The 20684-nt window shown below is 40.5% G+C and overlaps 1 protein-coding gene across 4 annotated transcripts in view; it reads right to left on the bottom strand.

The window, feature by feature from the left end:
* VPS13D (vacuolar protein sorting 13 homolog D) overlaps window positions 1-20684 on the bottom strand; it is a 103337-nt gene that overhangs the window by 25436 nt on the left and 57217 nt on the right. For all 4 annotated transcript variants that reach the window (XM_063354063.1, XM_063354061.1, XM_063354062.1 and 1 more), the window contains 6 exons: window positions 19582-19731; window positions 18630-18726; window positions 16786-16934; window positions 14164-14298; window positions 13646-13813; window positions 1577-1709 (listed from right to left, as the gene is read on the bottom strand). In XM_063354063.1, the coding sequence (XP_063210133.1) occupies window positions 1577-1709; window positions 13646-13813; window positions 14164-14298; window positions 16786-16934; window positions 18630-18726; window positions 19582-19731 (832 nt within the window). The remainder of the gene's footprint in view (window positions 1-1576; window positions 1710-13645; window positions 13814-14163; window positions 14299-16785; window positions 16935-18629; window positions 18727-19581; window positions 19732-20684) is intronic.

The raw sequence follows: 20684 nt of genomic DNA on the forward strand, positions 1-20684 counted from the left end.
ATATTTCTGTAGTTTTATTTCCCAGCTGTATTTAGACAGAGTCCCCATCTATTCCCGAGGTAAAGCGGTTACTTACAACGTGACAAGATTCTGTTACCGCAAAAGCTTATACAATGTGAGACAGAAAAGTGCATTTGTGCACTGGAAAAAGTCAATTATTTTAAACTGGCATTGTGTGATTTTAACGGTAATGCCGCCCACAGACATTTCCGTGCATGTTTCCATTGCTGAGAATCTGAACGCTCTGAAGAAGTCAAGAACCTACTGAGGCTTCAAAAGACTTGGAACAGTTCATATTACCGAGAACAGGCTTTAGAGATTTCCCATCTCCGCAATTAGAGTAGCACAATCTTTAGTGACCTGGCTTACGCACTCGTTAAGAACGCGTACCGCCATTTGGCTCCTCAGCTCTCAGCAGCCAGGGGCTCTTTCCAGGTCTGTGGCTGAGGTACAGGCCAGGCAGCACCTTAACTTCCAGACACAAAGTATTTAAATCACTTCTGTAGTTTATGGTTAATTCCTGCTTTCAACAGATAAGATTTAACAGTTACTTGCTTTTTTGAAAAAACAAATAAAAATGAATGGGAGGCATTTAAAACCTCCACAGAATTAAACGAAAACAGTCCCACTAATTACTGGATAATACAACACAATGAAGTGCGTTTATAATTGACTTTTCAGCAAAGACTGACATAGTTCAGATTTCCCTTATTTCTACCAATATAATTTATAGCAGACAGCACACTGGTGTGAGAGAAACCGCTCACGATCCATTTAAGTACCCGCAGCGTCTCTTCATGCCAAGCGCCCAGCATAAAGCCTCTTGCTCTGCAGGGGAAAGGTTGCTGTCGTAGTGAGAGCCAGATCAGCCGTACACAGGCTGCAACCAGTGCACTAAAAGACTGACATTTAAACAAACTGAGTCAAGATGATGCAAAATATAAATATTTGATTTAAACTCGGCTTGTATTGATTTAACTTTCTTGAACAGATAAATCATGAGCTAAATTGATGTGAGATTCTGGCCAAATTAAGACTAGTCCGCTGCCTTTTACAGAAATTTATTTCTCTGGTTCTTAGTAGACTTAAAAAAAAACAAGACAAAACCACAAAATAACCCAACTAGTGAAATGTTGCTTTGAACTGATGTCCCGATTCTGAGGAAACTCAGGTTTCTGGAACTGAAAGCTAACACAAGAAAACTACAGTCCAACCATATTAGTTTTTATTTTAATGTCTGGCCCTCAAAAAGACTGTTTGTGTGGGTATTTTATAACTCTACAAAGAAACTGAAGTTTTGGATGAACTTTCTTTGAAATTTCATTTCAATTTGCTAAAAAGCTTTTACTAAGAGTTACATGTGAAAAGACCTTATTCTTAAATGTATTGTCTGTCAACTTAAAAGCCAAACCACCCCCCGACCCCGACCCTCAAGCATTCAGATTCCAATGGAAAGCCTGTGGTAGCTCCACTTCCCTGGCTGCAGGTAACGACCCAGGAGTGACACAAACTGCTCTTTTCAATCTGATCATTGCTTTTAAGAGAGAAATGAGTTAAAATCACAGCTAAAGGTTACCATGTGCAAGTCCATGGATTCCAGCGACAAGATGTTCTCCGCTGGTTGCAGCATGATAGCGGATGTATTCGCGTTCGGTTTGATGTCTGTTATCCATCGTCTTTCCCAAACCATCTGACAAGGTCCCAGCGAACTGTAAGAGAACAACCTTCTCTGTTATTAAAAGAACAAAAGGTGTTTCCCTTATGGAGATTTAGTGGAGAAAATTCCTAGATCCTAGTTGTGAAATACAGATTTACACAACTGGATTTGTTCCGTGTACACCGTCACTCCAGCTTTTGTGCCGTGAAGAAAGCTCTGCAGTACCTTAACCTGGGCCTGCCATTGCTGCAACCTCGGCCCCGAGGTGACGGGCAAAACCCAGCTGCAGCCGTCAGGCCAAAATAAATGAAGTCTGTGAAAGATGTACCAAAAGAAGTGCCAGTGACCCCAAAACCCTCCCGAAGTGTTATTCAGATACAAAGCTTTTCTACTGCAAAGGTACGTGGAGAGCCTCAAGGCAGATACGCCTGTCTCAAAACTAGAACATTTGCAAGAGCTAATTAAATTCTTTTTAGTAACACATGATCACAGCTCCTCTATGACAAGTACCTCACTGGTTATGAACTGTGTCTGGACACTGCCCTTCCCACTGCTCGGCTCCGCTTTGGTGCACATACTATCTCCTTTGCATCCATATTAATTTTGGTAAAAACCCCTACGCGATTAAGGCATTGCACCAGAACACAACTGAAACCTGGTGTGAAATTCTGATTCTAATACACTAAAAATTAAAAAAGACACAGACAAACAGCTAATTTATGTGCTTGATGCAACGATGAAGTCCCCTTCCTTTTTCTATCATTTTTTCCAAGGCTGCATTTCTTTTTTACTAATGACATGATTTCCTACTTTCAGATACTTCTTTCCAGCTCACAGACAAACTACTCCAGTGGCTCCAATTATCTAAACAAGCAGACTTTAACAACATGAATGAAAATTAAATCCCATGACCCTTCTTGTGACTTGATCATATGGACACTAACCAGAGCATAGTGATCACTGACTGAATTACTCCTGACCTCTTTGTGAACTTAATGTAGATTTTTTGTGTGCGTGTAGATTAACCTAGAAATACAAAGCAACCTGCAGCTATCTATTAACCGTGTTTAAGGCCGGGCTTTGTTTCTGGACAAATGCTTTGCTTTAAGAGGATTAGAGCAGTTGCTATAAAAATTAAAAGGCTCAATAGGCCTTCAAAATTCAAACCTCATTAAGGAATCTGTCAAGGCCTGAAAATGATTTTTCAAGAACACATTTTGAAAGTTACATTAGTGCGTGATCAGACAACCAGCCAGCAGGAATAAACCAACTTATTAATACTGATCAGAAGCGGTAAACTCTCCTTACAGCTGCGGCTCCCCCGCCCCTGGCCAGCCCCGCTCTAGCAGCTCTCCCGGGAAACACAATCCAGGCTTTCCTCAGGTTTTCCCTCCTCTGTGAAGCAGAATCTGACACCTGACAGTCAATAACAATCCTGGCTTAGTGCACAGATAGAATTTTTATATAAAAGTAAACTCTGCTTTTAGTCAGGAGGAAAAAACCCACATACACACAGTTTAAAAGTCATCGTCTCCATTAACTGCAAAAGGAAAGTTAAATGGGGACATTTTTGTTCACTTTATGTAGAAAGTAATGCTGTAAATAGAACAATTTAAGGATTCTAATGTACCAAACGTACCATGAAAAGTTTCCATTTTGCCATGATTCAGGTGACAGAATCTAAACTCAACACACATTAACTACTGAACATGAACTTCATGTTGAATTACTTTTTGACACGCTCCTCCCCACCCCCTCCCCGGCTACTGTTTGTTTTCTGGCCTCATTTAACACAGACCGAAGCCAAACCTCCGCAGCCATCTGCGCCATTTGTACCTAAACCAGCGGGTTACCGCGGCGAATAGGTCCCTTCTGAACAGCTTCCAGCTGGGGACCGTGGCAGCACTTTTCCTGCTCCGAGAGACAGAATGTAACGTGATCAAGTTTGCCAATTGGAGGCAAAACGCCAGCGGAGATAAAACAACTGAGACATTTCACAGGCATTGGCAAGTCACGCTACGGGCTACGAGGCGAGCGAGCCTCTCGCCATCTTCTGCTGGGAGCTTTCTGCTCTTATTTGCAATAAGGATTCAGAGTGTAGTGTCCGCGTTATCCTCGCTCCTGAACTGAACAAGACCTGCGTCACCACTCGTAGTGCCCAATACAGGTAGTACCACAGGAGTGAAATAACTGCCAGGTATCCAAAATTTTTAAATATCTTTTTCTGTGCACCTCAGGAATACCTTCCCTGAAATGGCTTCTGAAGCCTATTTCAGCAAACAGGATTGTACCTACCTAACTAAAAAGGAAAAATAAAGATTTCTAATGTAAAAAGACCCACCCACCCACAAAGCTGCACACCATCTTATATCCAGCCCGTGCAGATTATAATCACTGTATTAAGAAAAAAGTTACTTGAACAAATTAAAGCACAAAAGCAGTTGCCTTTTTCCCCCCCAAATATCTTGCTTTTAGATGCCTCCTTTGAGAAGTGCGATATTAGATATGGAGATTCAGATGCTAAGACTTGTGGAAGAGCAGCGCTGGTGGCTCACGGAGCTGTTAACCCGGTCACCCAGAAAATACTCTCCAGATAAACAAAGGTGACAACAAAAGTGCGATCCACCCTTGTCTTCCTTAGCTTTTGTTAATAACGTGTGACCTGATAACTTCAAAGCCTGCTTAAGACCATGTAAATGCCAACGTAACTAAATACAACAGCCTGGGGAACAAACATCAAACTGATCAAGGGACTTCTAAAAACCAGTCCCCCTCCTTCTCCATCCTCATTTTCATAATGAGTTCTTTGTCCACTTGTGCATCAACAAAAGAAATTAGTAACTTGGTCTTTTATCTCTGCATTTTTCCCCATTTCAGACACTCTTTTCCTTGAAACAGAACTGCAACACAGTACCTCCGTATCGGCTAAGATACATGACCTGCTTCCAGTCAAAGGCACAGAGGTGTTGGTGAATGAAGCCAGTCTACGCGTGAGGTACATGGAAGAAGCCGCGTATTTTACTTGTCAGCCTGGCATCTCCAAATGAAAAAAAGCTACTAATAAACGAGGCTACTAATTAAAACTTTTGTCATTTCAGGTACTAAAAATACTTCAGTTATCACTAACATGCATTATGTAATCCTTTGCCTTACCCATTCTGCATGGACAGAAGAAGGAGAACCTCTCCAAAAAGCTCCAGTCCGCCTTCATTCCCAGACACTCTCCTTCTCCTCGGACTCTTTGTGTCCCCGAAGAAGATGGCACTTCCTGCATTTCCCCTCTGCAGAGGGACACTGACCTTTTCTTCAATGTCTACACTCTAAAGACGCTCCATCCCTGGTTTTCATCCCGCGCTGGTTCATATGTGACGCTCCCAACTGGTAACGTACTGCAGGCTGAAAATGTGACCTGCTCCACTTCACCTGGGCCTGTGTGGTCTGACATAAACTGATCCTCCTCAGGAGGGTGAAATACGACGACTTTCACATTTCCCTCCCAATGCCAGGACATGATGCTACTGTGAGCACTATCTTTGAACAACACGTAAACCACTCTCAACACTTCATGATTATTGAAAATGTTATTACCCTTCCATAAGCCCGGGGCACACTGGCCTCAGCTGCCGCCTCTGCAGACTGCAGTAAACAGATGATTCATCATTTCTTGTTTTCTGTTTACACAGTGTCACCAATCAATATGAACCATCTACCATGGTCTGCAAAAGCAGTTGAAATATTATCTGTACAAGAAACTAATCTCCTCATGTTCTGTGTTTTTTTGGGGAGTGTGTGTTTGTTTTTGTTTTCCTTTTGAAAGGCCCAATAATTAAGGAAGTTTTGCCACAAAAGCTTTGACAACTCCGTATCCTTTGCTGTTTCAAGCAACAGAAGAAAAACAAAAACACCAATATACAGCGTTTGGGAATCAAAGCTGGTGCCAGACAATAAGGCTTATGGGGCACAAGAAGAATTCAAAGCAAATGAAAACTAATTCTAGACCTTGTACTCATGTTCCCTCTAAGCCAGATGGATGAAGCACACAGCATGGAAAGAAGTTTTAAGTAATCTTTTAAAGTCTTTTTAAGCTCTTGGCACTGCCTGGTTCTCTAAGGACATCCCAAAAGGATAAATACACAATTATGACTTTAGTCCAAACATTCCATTGTAATTCTAGCATCAGAGAATGGTACATTTACAAATATTATTGAGTGAGCAAAGTAGAACATTCCAACATGGAATTCTAAGGGAGAAGGTGATGAAATTAAATATAGGTCAGTTACAACTTCTGTGCAAACCTGACAATGAACTGCATTTACATTAGAAATCACAGGGTTTACAGTTCTCTGCTTTGCAGAACTCTCTTACAAATTCCATTCAACTGCTGCCCCAAACCACCACCTTCCAAAAAAACCCTGAACACCACGTATTGATGATGTTCATACTTTTACCTCCTATAATAAAAGCTGATTCTCAGAGACCAAAGCACAAACTTAACTATGTTATTTCAGCAAGGTAGGAAAAAGTATTTAAAATTTATTTAAGTTAGAAACTCTAACCTATGAATTATGTCATCTCAGTTCTCACACACTTATATTTTCCAAAACAGGAAAATCCCTAGTCATGATGATTAAAAGTCATTCCACAGTTCCAACAGTAACTAACTCCCCTAATATAATTAGCTGTCCACCTGAAAGAGAAGAGCTGCTTCTCGCAGGAAACTAAGGCTGTACAGGTAAAGAAGGAACAATGATTACCGGAGCTCTGAATGCGAGTTCTGTGGAAGACATTCTTCCTTACAGCCCTCAGCAGGAACATCGGTTTTGGAACTTCATTTTCCTCCCCTTTGCTCCCCTGCCATTTACCTTCTTTCTGATGTGCTGCCAACAGCAGCAGCCACGGGCATCACAGCACAGACGGCTTGAAAGGGATAAACATCTCAAATTGATGTGTACTGTGAACCTAATGGTAAACCCCTAATAAATATATATACAGTAAATATTAAATACAATGGACTATGACTAAACATTTAATACATATCTCTCAGTTTAATCCCCTGTGGTTACTTCACTTCTAGCAATACCATTAAAAATCACCTTCCTTTCCTACATCTCTCCAACCTGTTACAGGTGTTTTAGAGGAAGCCAGTTCATAGAATCACAGAATGGTTCGGGTTGGAAGGGACCTTAAAGATCATCTAGTTCCAACCCCCTGCCATGGGCAGGGACACCTCCCACTAGATCAGGTTGCTCAGAGCCCCATCCAGCCTGGCCTTAAAAACTTCCAGGGATGGGGCTTCCACCACCTCTCTGGGCAACCTGTTCCAGTGTCCCACCACCCTCATGGTGAAGAACTTCTTCCTAACGTCCAATCTGAATCGTCCCATCTCTAGTTTTAATCCATTCCCTCTAGTCCTACCACTACCCAACATCCTAAAAAGTCCCTCCCCAGCTTTCTCGTAGGCCCCCTTAAGATGCTGGTAGGCCACTATAAGGTCTCCTCGCAGCCTTCTTTTCTCCAGACAGCTTTTACACTGACTTCTGACAGTAAAATATAACAGTTCAAAACTAAGCATTTATGTCGCTATATGGAGGCAAAACCCTCCGCGGTGTACGTGTCATAGGCTAAGCAGACACGTACACGTGCTGCTAGGATTTGTTATGGTTAAAAAAAAGTTTTAAGAGCAGTTAGCCATCCTGAAACCTTGGTATTATTCTTTGGAAAGCGTAAAAAGAAAAAGACACACAATATTCTTGGATATACACAATGACTAGGTGCAGTGGGACAGATAAAGTCTAGTAAATTCTTCACCCTAAGTTTCCTTGCTCTTACTTCAATGTCTCAAGATTGATATTCAATACATTTCTGTGACTTACCACAAAAATAACTTTTAGAGCAGCTTCTTTACTAAGCACTACACGCATTGTTACGGAATGGAAGCACTATGTATTTAATTTTACAAACTGGACCTCACTAAGCAGAGAGACAACAGCTTCCGCCTTCCACATCAACTCTGCATTCTGCTGGGTCTAAAACATGAAACGCTTTAAGTATTTGAAAAAACAGCAGGTCTTTGTCAGATTTAACAGTCCCAGCTGTCTGAAGTTGTTCTACAAAATACTTTTACAGGGCTTCTGTCAGTCTCTTAAGAATTGCTCAGATATTTATGAGTGAATTCAGTTAAATTTAAATGCAATATGCTTTTACACTTTCCTTCAGGCATTAATACATACTGTTAAATACAGTCCTGAACAGAAAGGATGGTCCAGGCCCAGCCCAAAACGCATTTATAACCAAGTCAGATTGCGCGGAGAGAAACGTGTAATGGAACTATGAATAGAACTGACAGAGTCTTAATTTAGAAAATCCTAAATCAGCGCAACGCTGTAATCAGCTTCTCATTTTAAGAGACACATAAACTTTGACCCTCTCTAAATTACTGACAACCAGGAGGAGGCAATGGCTTTTCCCACCGAACAAATGCGTGTTTCTTGAGATCCTGCGTGGCCTCCTCCACCAGTAACGGAGCATTAATTAGCTCACATCCCATCGTTAACCAAGCTTCCTAACGCGTCCCGACAGGGCCGTGCTGGCGAGCCGCGGGGCGGGCGGCGGGAGCCCAGCGCTCCCGGAGCAGGAGGCAGCGGATCCGCGGCCTGAACTTGGGATGACCCCGCTGCAGAGTCACTGGCGGGTTCAGCTGGAGGACAACTGCGCTTTATTAAACAACTAATACTCTTAACAGATAATTCCCCTCCCCCAGCTTTAACTCTTAGGGAGCCTTAAGGTCTCCCTGTTTGTTTATTTTCAGGAATGGAATCATTTGCCCTTTTACATCCCCCTCCTGACAAACCCCTCTACATACTGAAAACCTGAGAGAAAGCCTGGAGAAGTTTGGGCCGTTCCTGGAATTAATACATAACAACAATGTATTCAGAGGGCGGCAGTTTGCTTTTTAACACCGTCTTTCCCATCTTTTTATTTCCAGAGGGCGCTCCCTTGCGTAGCACACCCCAGCAGTCAGTCTCCTTCCTGCCAGTTCCGTTTTCTGCCATAGTCACCTGCCACCGCCCTTGGGATCTGAAACAACCTCCTGTTCAAAACCCCACAGGTTTTCTGTGTTCCATTAGATTTTTGAAGCAAACCTGACGCAAACACGTTCACTGGGCCCACCGTCACGTGTGCTGTGCCAACAGCCAGCGGCTCTTTGCGGGGGGAGGCGCTGGGCTCTGCTGGGCTGATGCCACCCACCTCTTGCTCCAGCTTCACAAGGGACCTTGGCCATCGCCCATGGACATAAAAATAGTGTTTTCCTCCTCAGGGAAACACGTCCAAGCACCTTCAAGTTTAAATCTGTACTATTTAACACACTGTTCTACACAACTATATAACTCTATATATAGGTAAGGGAGGCGTAGTTAGCCTTTTGTCAAGACTGAAGCCATTAATTTCAAACCCACACCCCATTTTTTCTCCTTCAGTTGCTAATTGTGATATATGGGATATACGTGCCTGTTTTCATGACATGCTAACCATTCAAAAAACCTAGGTTAAGATCAAATTTCATTCCACCTCTATGATAAATGCTTATTTCTAATTTCACAGTTTGTGATTTGGCAACACTTTGCATACCATGTTTTAAATTCTCCTTTTTTTTTCCACTTAATTCCCCAATGAGTCAGCAAAACAGGAACACTGTCTTTTATTTTGCAAGAAATCAGCTGGTAAATCCCTTAAAAAAAAAAAATCCCGCTAAAGCAAGTGTGAAAGTTAAAGCTTTCTAACCTCCCCTTTTTTTTCTAAGAGTCGAGATGGTCACTTGCAGCTTTCTGTCTACAGCGAAGCGTCTCACGGTTTGCAGCCATTGCACCGTTGCAGGATTCTCATTGTCTACTGAGTAATTTTGTCAGAAGTTCCCTGTCACCAAGATAGGATTATTTTTTTTTCAACTCCTTGAATTGTGTTTTGAGCTAATATTCCTAGAACTACTGAACCACAGTTGTCTCCAAAGATGCTATAATGCCAGTTGCTGTTGCTTCTGAATGGTGTCAAGTAAGAATGGTTGGTCACATAAACTAAGAAACTTTAAATAAAAGGGAACCATCAGCTTTGGCTGCTTTGGAAACATTTCTGTCTGTTCCTGGGTAGAACCTGCTTAAATTGTACCAACCTTCTGTGCTCTGCTATATCCACTCCTCACCTTATTTATTGCCAGTTTTGTTAAAGTTAACATTCATACAAGTCAAACACTTGTTCATGATTTGTTTTTAAAATAACCCCTTTATTACTTCCTCTTCACTTTCCATTCAGTTATCTGTATTTTTCTGTCACTGCCAACCACTTGAGATTCTGCTTTGATTTATCTTACAACAAGGGTTAAAACTCCTCTTTCCCTTCGTGTTGCTTTCATGCTCCTTTCCTACAAATGCCTCCATGTCAAACACTCACCTGGAGCAATATTCGTATCCTTACTAGTCTTATAATTTTCTTACCTCGTTCCAACACTCTACCTCTTTTTGTCTCTCTGTCACTTGAACAGCTCTGTCATCACTCTGAACTGAATTAAATTAAAGACATGGAATGAAAGCCCCGGGCAGAAGTCCATTTGTGCCTCCCTCCTCAGCCATAAAGGAAAACAAACACCCACCCTACTCTTTGGTGCAGCTCCTCTGCCTGTGAGGGTGGGGATCTCGGGTTCCGTCTGTGAGTCTGGGGCTCTCGGGCAGCCACTGCCAAGCCGGAGGAGCCGCAGCTCCGAGCTCTGCAAGCTCGCACTAAAACCTAACGAGGAAACGCAACTGGGGCTGGTGTCTGCCTTTCCTTAAGAAGCCTAGTTAAGTTTCTCACTGGAAACTTCAAAGTTCAATATGGAAATTAAGCTCTTTTAAGAAGTTCATTAAATTACTTTTTTTGAGAGGAAGGGAGGTACACAATAATTATTTCCATCCTATATATATATATATATCTCCAGAAACTAAGCCCTGCTGCAGAGTCATAGCAACCCCATCACTATGTGCTCTGAGTTCATAAAAGATAACAGAATTCCTTCTAAGGGTTGGAAGAATCAGACCAGTAAAATACCGTATTGAGAAGCTGATTAATCTTTTCAATCCTTTACCACCAGCAATTTCATTAGGTCAGCACAACACCTATTTGCCAGTAACAGACACAACCACGCATCATTTTCCATTTGGAGAGCACAAGCTGCAGAACATTTCGTTCAGATTCTGATCAGTGTTCAATATTCATTTCTAATTGAAACACCTCTGAAACAGGAATTAAGGATTTAGTACTATCATGCCTAAAGGGTGAAATAAAAAAAAAAGGTGTGGATGCCAAGAATGCAAGACATTTCTACGCATATGGCAACTATAGAAGTCTCCATTCAGAGGGAATGAAATTCCCTCAGGTGTCTATATTTAGGATCAAAGAACTTTTTAAAATACAGAACTTGGGAGTCTCCGAGGGATAAAAACTACAAAACTGTCTGTAGTGAACTTTATTTAACCTACGGTTTTGTGCCAACTTAAATACACTGCAGCTCTCCACTTGAAAGAAGGCATTACCCACTGCGTGTTCTGAAATGCATGGAAAAGCCATTACAGGGGTAATCAACAGAACTATAAAATAGAAAAGCAATAAAATGACAAAACCAGATACAACTCAAAGAGCATACTTTCCAATCCAGTCAAGCAGTGTTACTTTATAAGTGATGATTACGGTATTAAAGTTTGTTTATCTGTCTACTCACACCTTAAAAGCTAACTCATCTGAAAATCTAAGACAGATTTTTTTATTTAGGCCACTTTGGAAGTCAGGTACCCAAACTGACCAAAACGGGTATTTTTCCCAGCCACTGGTTTATACGCTCTAGTCTGGGCTGCGTTAGTTACCAGCTCTATAAGCTGCAAAGATGAGGGCCCCTGTGGCACAGCTGGATCAGGTGAAAATTTATGCAGTGAAAATATACTTAAAAATACTTTCCCTACAGAGAGCACCAAGAGCAAGACAAAAATGATCTATTGTTTCAGTCATGTTTTTCTCGAATAACTGGAATTATTTTTTTCCCCCCTACATTTTTTCTTTACCAAAACTTCACATATCCTAGACATGATCATAACGCATATACGTAGTAAAGCAGAAAGGAGTAAAAGAAAAAGTTCTACACTGTCCCAGGTGCAGTTTAACACTTCACAAATTGCACTAGAAATGTCCATTTTTTTATCATACGGACATTCCTGGCTTAGTCTTCTTGCAGATGTAGGTGCCTAAAAGCAGTACAATATATAGGGAAGAATTCATACTGATTATTTGAGCCTTTTTTACTGTCATCTTCTATGTGGCAGAATTAGGATCCATCCCTTTGGAAGGAGTTCTGTAAGGTACTATTAAGCCTTCCTAAAGTATATAATTGTCTCCTTGTTCTGAAAGGACAAATACAGAATCCATATAAACATTTTTTAAAAGGGAACTTGTGGGACTGCATCACAGACATTTCGGATATATCAAGGAGAAAGAAAAAAATACCTGGGAAGACAGATAAATAGTACGTGGGGTGATTTTCAAAGGTATAAATGGGAAGCAGGCACTCGGCTCCTGTTGAATTTTGAAAGAACCTCAGCATCCAACTGCCCTTCTGCCTTTGAAAACCTTCCTTCACAAACCCCTCGGTTACAAATGACTCCACAGTTCAAAGAATGACCTTGCCCTTGTGGGAAACATAGGAAGGCTCGTGCCTTTTAAAGAAAGATTTATGAGACTGTTGCTGCAGATGTGACTGTAATGAGGAAACAACACTTTATAGAAAGGAAACTCTAAAGAAACATCCTCTATTGGGTGGAGAGGATGGGTCACAAGAGACTAGAACCAGGAGTAGAAAGCATGGACAAACCCCCTCCTTTGCACAGACGGGCCCTGCCTTGCAGACGCTCACAAAGTCTCCTACCAGGCTCCTGGACAAGCCGGTATTTGCAGTGCTGACAGTCACACTATCACCTCGTATGGGATGAAGACACAAGTATCAACAACATGGTGTTTTATCTGAATTTGAAATTGTGCAAAATGGGCTAATGCTGGGAACCAGCTAATTATGCCAGAGAAGGTGGATGTCATCTTTCTCACGGTTCAGCTCTCTGGGCTAGGTGTGCTCACAGCTACGCACTGGGGATCTCTATGGCAGTTTAACTGGGTTTGGTAACGTTAGTCTTGAGCTAGCTGTAATTATGCAAACTCTACATTTCACCCTTCACATCTTCTGAATTACCTTTTCCCACTGATATCATTGAATTCTCTCAGTCACTATCAGAAGAACATTCACAGAATCACAGAATGGTAGGGGGGGTTGGAGATCATCTACTCCAACCTGGAGATCATCTCTGGAGATCATCTAGTCCAACCCCCCTGCCAGAGCAGGCTCACCTAGAGCAGGTTGCAGACTTTGAAATTAAACTAAAGAAAAAATGCATAGCAATCTAGGAATTCCTTAGGTTGTTGCTATGTGGCATAGAAAAAAACAACCTCAAGTATTAGCATAATAATTGATATTCACATCAGTGTAATCACTTTCCAAAAAGAAAAGTTAACAACTCCTGTTACACTAAATAAACTCTTAAATACTCCAAATTGCTATAATGTGCTCTCCCTCTCTATTCTATACCCAATAAAATATAACTTTGTTCATCTGCACATAGGAGATGACACCACACGAGCAACATTCAGGCTCTCACCCCAGTTAACTACTGCATTCCATCTGCAACAGAGCTGTATATCAATAGTAAGGTCCTGAGTGGTTTCACTGACTCCTGCAGAGTTTCTGGCACCCCTGAAGTGTATATTAAAAAGCATTTAAAAAAAAAATCTACACTCAAACACAATTTTGACAAAATGAACAGGACATAAAGCAATTTACAGATGGTCAATAATTCTATTTGACTTGTTTCCTGACTATTTTTTGCTTATGGTTTTAGCAGACTTTAATATCATAATTATTACCTTGGCAGCAGAGTTTGATACTCCATGTGTGACATTTCTGATGAGACCACCAACATTGCCGTATTTTATAAGTCCAGTAACACCTTCTGAAACATCATTCAATAGACCCATAGGGTTGCCAAGGAAGTCCACAGAACCTAGAATCCTTGCTGCCTGACTGAGCAGCTCCTGTAAAATCAAGACGAGGAATGAAATATCATTTACGGATCACATTAACACCACCAAGGTTGACTAAAAAAAGTCCCACCTGCAACAAAAGCATATACAAACCCAGGTAATTTTACTGAAGAAATGAACAGTTTTACTGAAGAAATGAACACACAAATACCGGTAAGATCAACAATAGTTTCATCTTAAAATGCAGTGTACTAAGAGAAGCATGTGATGCTATTTCTCTGTATACCAAAGAAGCAATACAGCACTAAATACTCAAAAAAGAGCTCCTGCAGCCTCAGTAGAGAACTCATCAATCAAGAGAAGTTCAGCCTTTGCCACAATAAAGTCTGTCTGACACTCACCTCTTGGAAGTGTTTCAGAATGTCATTAATGATAAACTCCTGAGTTTCATAGGGATGGACCCTGGTGAAAGGATCCAGATTAATCACAGCATCTTCAAATCGGATTAGAGGAAATCCCAGCGTGCTTTTCAATGCCTAATTAAATAAAAGATATTTCTACTTTAATTTTTCTCTCTACTTCTCATTCACAGCATCCAAATGAATTAATCTTTCAATGGGTAACAAACGAAAATTATCTGAAGCTGCGAGAGTAGTTTACTGCTGCCACGGAGACGCTTTGATATAGAGGGCAATCACTCCATAAACCTTTTACTTGTAAGCAGTGATCAATTATTAGAACTGCATTTCTTCAATAACGAGACAGTCATTAGACACTCTTCCTCATGCAATGTCTCCTACACTTGGTAGAAATATTTCAAAACAAAACGTGTTTAAGATTCCATGCTTAGCACCTTGCTATAACTGCTCTAATGTTCAACTAAACCGAACCCAAATGAATTCCCTTGATATGTAGTGAAGACAAAACTGTATTTTCCACTCTGCTGAAGTTCTATGAATTGACTAAGTGTCAGGATAAGTTGGAATAACACACAATATTTCCTGCAAGCCTGAGGCTCATTTCTCAACATTACATGGTGTAATAGAATTCCTTAAACCAGCTTTTTCAATTATTTTCAAGGAAGAAAACTAAGACAGTAATTAGGCCATGGTGCGCCTGTAACCTGTACAATCTATACATAAAATACCATATTTAAGGTCAACAATCTATACATCTATATATACACACACACCAATAAAATAATTTTGGAAAAATTAACAAGAAAACTAGTCTTATAGGAAAGAAAGAGATTCCTTCTAGTTCAGGTCTTGGTAATGGCATCTGCACAGCCACCAACATCAGAAAATCTGAAGGCGGCAAGAAGCCTGATACTCGTGTTGTATCTTTTTACATTAATCACTAAAGCATGCTTGGTAGGAAATAATGTGAGTTTTTCTGCCATCTGCAGGCAATTAAGGTAAATTACAGGTCTAAGGTAAATTTGCAAGTAAGAAAGGACCTATTTATTTTTCCAGTAAATGGATGACTAACTAGAGTAGTCCTCATCATTCGCTTGGGTAGGAAGTAATTTCCTGTTTAACTATCAGATATTATATAAAGCAACTTTGTTAATACTGGTACCTAATAAAAATAATCTGTCTACACCAAATTACCAGACAGCAATGTCCAAGCCAGAAACATTAGAGGTAGTTAGAAAAACATCTACAAAGGCTCTACTGTGATTATTCTCTCCCTCCTACCCTGAACTCTCCCGTGCTACAAAACTGAATGGAACTCCTTCTGTGCCACGGAACACAGTCAGTCACTGGTATCATTAGGGGGAAAAAAGTGTACACACCAAGTTTTCTCCTGGGAACAACGCTGGCAGCTGCCAAGACATCCATATGCAATCATATACCAAAGGTGGTAGGAAATCCGATCACAACAGCGCACATTATGTGTTTCTTAAAGGCACTCACCACTAACACTGCTTTCTCTCTCTCTAAATTTGAGATAATCAGATGATAAGCATTTTCATGTTGAAGCTAAAATGCAAACACTTTCAAGACACTGCTGATGCTGTTGAATGGTGAGGAATATTGCAGCTAGCTACTGAATTGTCCTCCTTTGCACAAAGGTTTGGTTAATGCAACACAAGAATGCAGGACTGATGATATGCTGGGTCATCTTGGTAGGACTCCACCATATACACTCATTGCACAAAACTAAAGTTCTTTAAAAGCTTGCACATCTTGATGGCCGTAATATCAAGGGCACAAAAAAGCCTGGTCAGTGTCTCAATTTTGTCTTCTGAACACACCAGCTGAACAGGCAGCAGCTCAGCTCCTCCACAGTGGGGAGGGGGTTTTATGGTTTGTTGTGTTGGTTCTGTTTCAACTCCCCCACCTTGGAGGGAATTAGTTTATTAGCTCAGAGGAACTGAAATACTGCTGATTGTCGCTACCTTATTATGTCCAGGAGGGTCCCAACACCCAAGCTGGAAACACTGGACAAGACTGTCTTCTTGCTGTCGTTTGGAATCCCTGGTTCACTTAAATGGCCGTGCCAGAACATTTACTACCACATGAACAAGACCAGATTTTCCACCTGTTTGAGGTCCATCCTCAATCTGAATTCACTTTAATATTAAACTGAATTGCACAGTGCTCATGCAAACCCTCCGATGCCAATAAGACAACGTTTTTTGGATGAAGACACTCAGAGTTGTCCTGTATTTCTGCTCCCTAAGTTGAATAACTTCTTATTTTTCTTCACCCTCACCTCGGCCCTCCCATACGATGGTCGTTCCCTCTAAGCCTCTTTACGCTACCATTAATGTAACTAAAATCCTTTGTAAAGTAGGGAGTTATTAGGTGAAGTTGGCTGTGCTTCAAATGAAAGAATATTACAAAAGAGACTGGAAAGTATGCAAATTAGATAACAGAAGTTATTGGAACTTCTATTATTTGTAACTTAAATAATGGAAGGCAAATGGAAATTAACAGTAGTAAGTTAAAGCTTCTGTTCCTTTTGCCTCCTACAACAGAATCTCTTTACTTAGAAGCACAGAGTGAATGGCGTACCTGGAGATCCAAAGGCAGCTTGTTGGAAGTGAAGACACTCAACTTTATTTGAGGCACACTAATTTTCAGATTTTCAAAGTAGTATCGCTTTTGTCCTCCACCTTGTTCAACAGCCTTTTCATGGAGGTTTTCATCATACTTTTCAACTTCTGCATCCAGACAAAACACAGGAATCAGAATAGATTTTATATGAATAAATATGGGGTTATGAATGCATACCCTGTAAAAAGCTCATAGTGTCTCTGTACAAATAAAAAGTACGTGTGACTGCTAGTGTAGCCAGCAAAATTACTCTTTCCTTGTGACATGAAAAGTTGACCTTTGAGGCTCAAGAACTTTTTTTCAGATCTGCCTGCATCTCTAAAACCTGAATGTAGTTGTAGATAGCTAAAAAGTCATCCAAATCCATAGCTTAAGTTATTTGAGCTTTTAATCTCACTTCTAATATATCTTGTCAGCATCCAGAAACAAGGAGATAGGAACGTAACTATGCAGAGTTTCCGACTGTGTAGTCACGGTCTTAAAATATGTTTTCCTCTCTCTCCTTTCTCTCTACTTCCTTACACGCTCAACTATCAACGCAATGTACAAAACAAGCAAAGCTGACAACCTTCTCATTTATCACTACAGAATGGACAAAACGCCTTCATGGAAGACATTCAAGAAATCAATTTAGGTACAGAGCGAGCCAAATTTGGTTGACACTAACAGGTTCACATGTTATTTGTAAGAGCATCTTGGTGGTGTGAGAAGGGAGGGGGAAAGATGAACGATAACAAAGTCTTATGAACTCAGGTTGAACAATTAAACATGCTGAATGTAAATGGCAGAATAATTTTTGTCCGAATCTTAGATGACATCATCAGCATCAGTGGCTAAACTACAAAGAGTGTACAGTAAGTAAGGAAACAAAAACACAGCAAAAGCGTCAGCGTAAACCAAACCAAAGGACAGATTAGTGAACAGCTTAAGAGCAAAACTCAAAATCTTTATTTCTTCCTCATCACTGCAAATCTAAGCTTTAAGTCCTCTGTGAAACTGGGAAACATAATACTCGTATTTTTTCAGAGACAATTCAGAAGATACTGTGGATTAGCAAGATACAGTGCTCTTGCCCACATTTTGAATCACGCCAAAAATAGTTTTTTCCTGCAATAGTTACTGTATTATGTAACTCTAGACACGCTACTGCACAAAGTGACTTTTTCAATTGCCACTCCGAAACAGACACTTCAGAAAGTCTCCAAAGCACAGATAAACCTGCCATGTAAGTAGCAGAACAATATCTATGAGGTGAGAAGATTCAAGAGCTCTGTCTTGCCTCACTGAATGGAAGAAAACTTCTATTACGATTAAAGCCAGGGGTACGGATGCCACAAGTAAAAGGTCAGCCAGCCAGAATTTTCCTTCAGTTAAGCAAGAGGAATTGCCCAAGGAACAAATGAACAGAAATCCCATTTCTAGCCCTGGGTTTAAATAAACAAACATGACTAAACAAAGTGGTTTGCTAAAGTAGTAACATAATTTCTTTTATCCCAATTCAGATGAATCCTGATACAGGAAGTTAGGATGAATACTAAACTCCTTCCCATGGAGGCTCAGCTCAGCCCAATGTGCTGGACAACAGCATGGTACATGGCTCATCACCCGGACACCGGAACAAGCACAAAATACCTGACCAGCTTTACAGGGGCTGTTGAGACATCAGCTTTCCAGCCTCCTGTTCCACAGCGGCCGTTTCCAAGCAGCTAAGAGCTTGGCAGGCGTTTGGAACTTGTTTTATATGCAAAGATCATAATACTTCTGTATACTGTAAAACTGGTCTTTGTAACTTTATACTATACCTGAGTCAGATTGATCATAGCCAAAGAAACTCAACAGCTTCAGAAGTAGTTTCTCCTCAATTTGAACTGTGAACTTTCGAGCAGTGATCATCAGATGCTACAAAGATAAATAAGTCTCAGTTTACAGTATTAACACTGGAAATATGATCCATGTAAGCCATTAAATAGGACAATGTGGTGTTCAACAGAATATTTTCTCTGGAAGGGATTTGTAGTAGAATTCCCACCTTCAAAACGACTTTGGTAGTTTTCGTCACTTAAAGTTACCTACAACTAGTGATGACTGTTTCAATTTTTTGGAAGGTATTGTGCTTCATTACCTAATACAAACAATTCAGAATCTGACGCTTTGCTGTTTCCCAACACCAAAATCAGCTGCTTTTCAAAATAGCATCGAAACACAGGGGTGAAGATTCCAAGTGAGAAAATAGGTTTTGATAACCAACGCAGTTTTGCCCTCACAACACGTACCACAGTTGGTGCATCAGTTTAGAAACACCATCAATAGCTGCAGTACACAGAACAGGGTTTATGCTGCAAGATCACAGCTTATCAGAGAAAAGTAATAACCTTGTACACGACTCATGAAAAGCACAGCACAGGTATTCTGCTGCACTGCGCCACAATGGTACCTATCAACTCTGAGGTGAGAATACCCGGCTTGAAAGTAAGGTCACAGACATGAACAAACAGGCGTCTGGCCTAATTTGTTATATTTTTGAGGCCTAATTTGTTATATTTTTGAATGTATTATCCTGTTCATCACTGTACTGTAGCTTTAAACACTGTGAGCATGAGAAAGTGGGTATAGCATCATTTAAACCTCAGCATTAATTCAACAAAGCGCGTTTCACAAATTATTTAATTCAGATTACTAGCAAAAATTAGGAGCAGCAATGGTGATTTAAACAGGGTAATACTGGCATGGCACGATTAAAAGGCTGTGGTTTACCTTGTATATATCAGTCAGCGCACTTTTACTGGGAAATTTCATTGCGTTCACTTGCACTGCCGGACCAGTCTCCACGGGTTCATTTTCACTCATCTTGGGGGTCAGAAAGAGCATAAAAGGCCGTGTGGTGCCAATAAGCTGGTTGTCCACCTACAGAGTGGACAAGAGAGACAACAAAATCTGAACAGGTGACAATAAATAGCAAAATCGATCCTCTTTAACTGAGGACTTAAAAGCTTTCAGAAACACATGGTCCCTGAGCCAGGGAGATACTGAATATGCTGGGTTATTGATCACCGCTGAGACCGTACCAAAAAAACATTCAGAAATGTCCTCCATTTGAAAAAATGGTTATAGCTACTAACAAGCAAAACCTATAACAAAATTGCTATGTCCTCTTGTGGTTTTCCTTTTTTCAAAAGACACTGCCAAAAATATTAAACAACAGCAGAGATAAGCTACTCCTGCCTTGAAGTTTAACTGTTGCATGCGAGTATCCATTTATCTCATGTAATCTACGTCAGTACCCACAATTCTCCTTCCACGGAAATCTTACTTACTGGGAACAGAATTCCAATAATTTAAAGGAGTTTTTTAGTAGAATAGAAGCAGTTTCTACAGTCTTCAGTTAAACTTGTGAATTCTGAATTTCAAAGACCAAACTGAAAACAAAGGCTAAGGCAAAACTCTGCAAAGTCAAAAGCAAAATCTAGTTGGAAAAAAAAAATATAAAAGTTTGTATTTGTTTCATTTATCTATGATTCTATGATTTATACTGCGGTACTACCAGCATTAGCACTCCTGCTCTCAATGGCTGCCTTTTCGTTACGTAATGAAAAAGAACCAGGAAGGGAGAAAAATCTCGATCTGACTTGTTTTCAAAACAAAAAAGATTCTAAATTGCCTAACAGAAATTGGGGGGGGGGGGCATGAAATACAACATATCATTGTCTCAAATATTACTAAGTAGAGAACAACAAAAAAAGGAAACATTGACACTAATCAAAACTTCTACATTTAGGAATTGAAATCTTAGTAGTAACAGCTCTAAATGTTTTTCAACCCTATTATGACAACAAAACCCGCAGAAGAGCCATTTGTTT

The sequence above is a fragment of the Chroicocephalus ridibundus genome, chromosome 16, assembly GCF_963924245.1.
Source record: "Chroicocephalus ridibundus chromosome 16, bChrRid1.1, whole genome shotgun sequence".
NCBI classification, from domain to species: domain Eukaryota; kingdom Metazoa; phylum Chordata; class Aves; order Charadriiformes; family Laridae; genus Chroicocephalus; species Chroicocephalus ridibundus.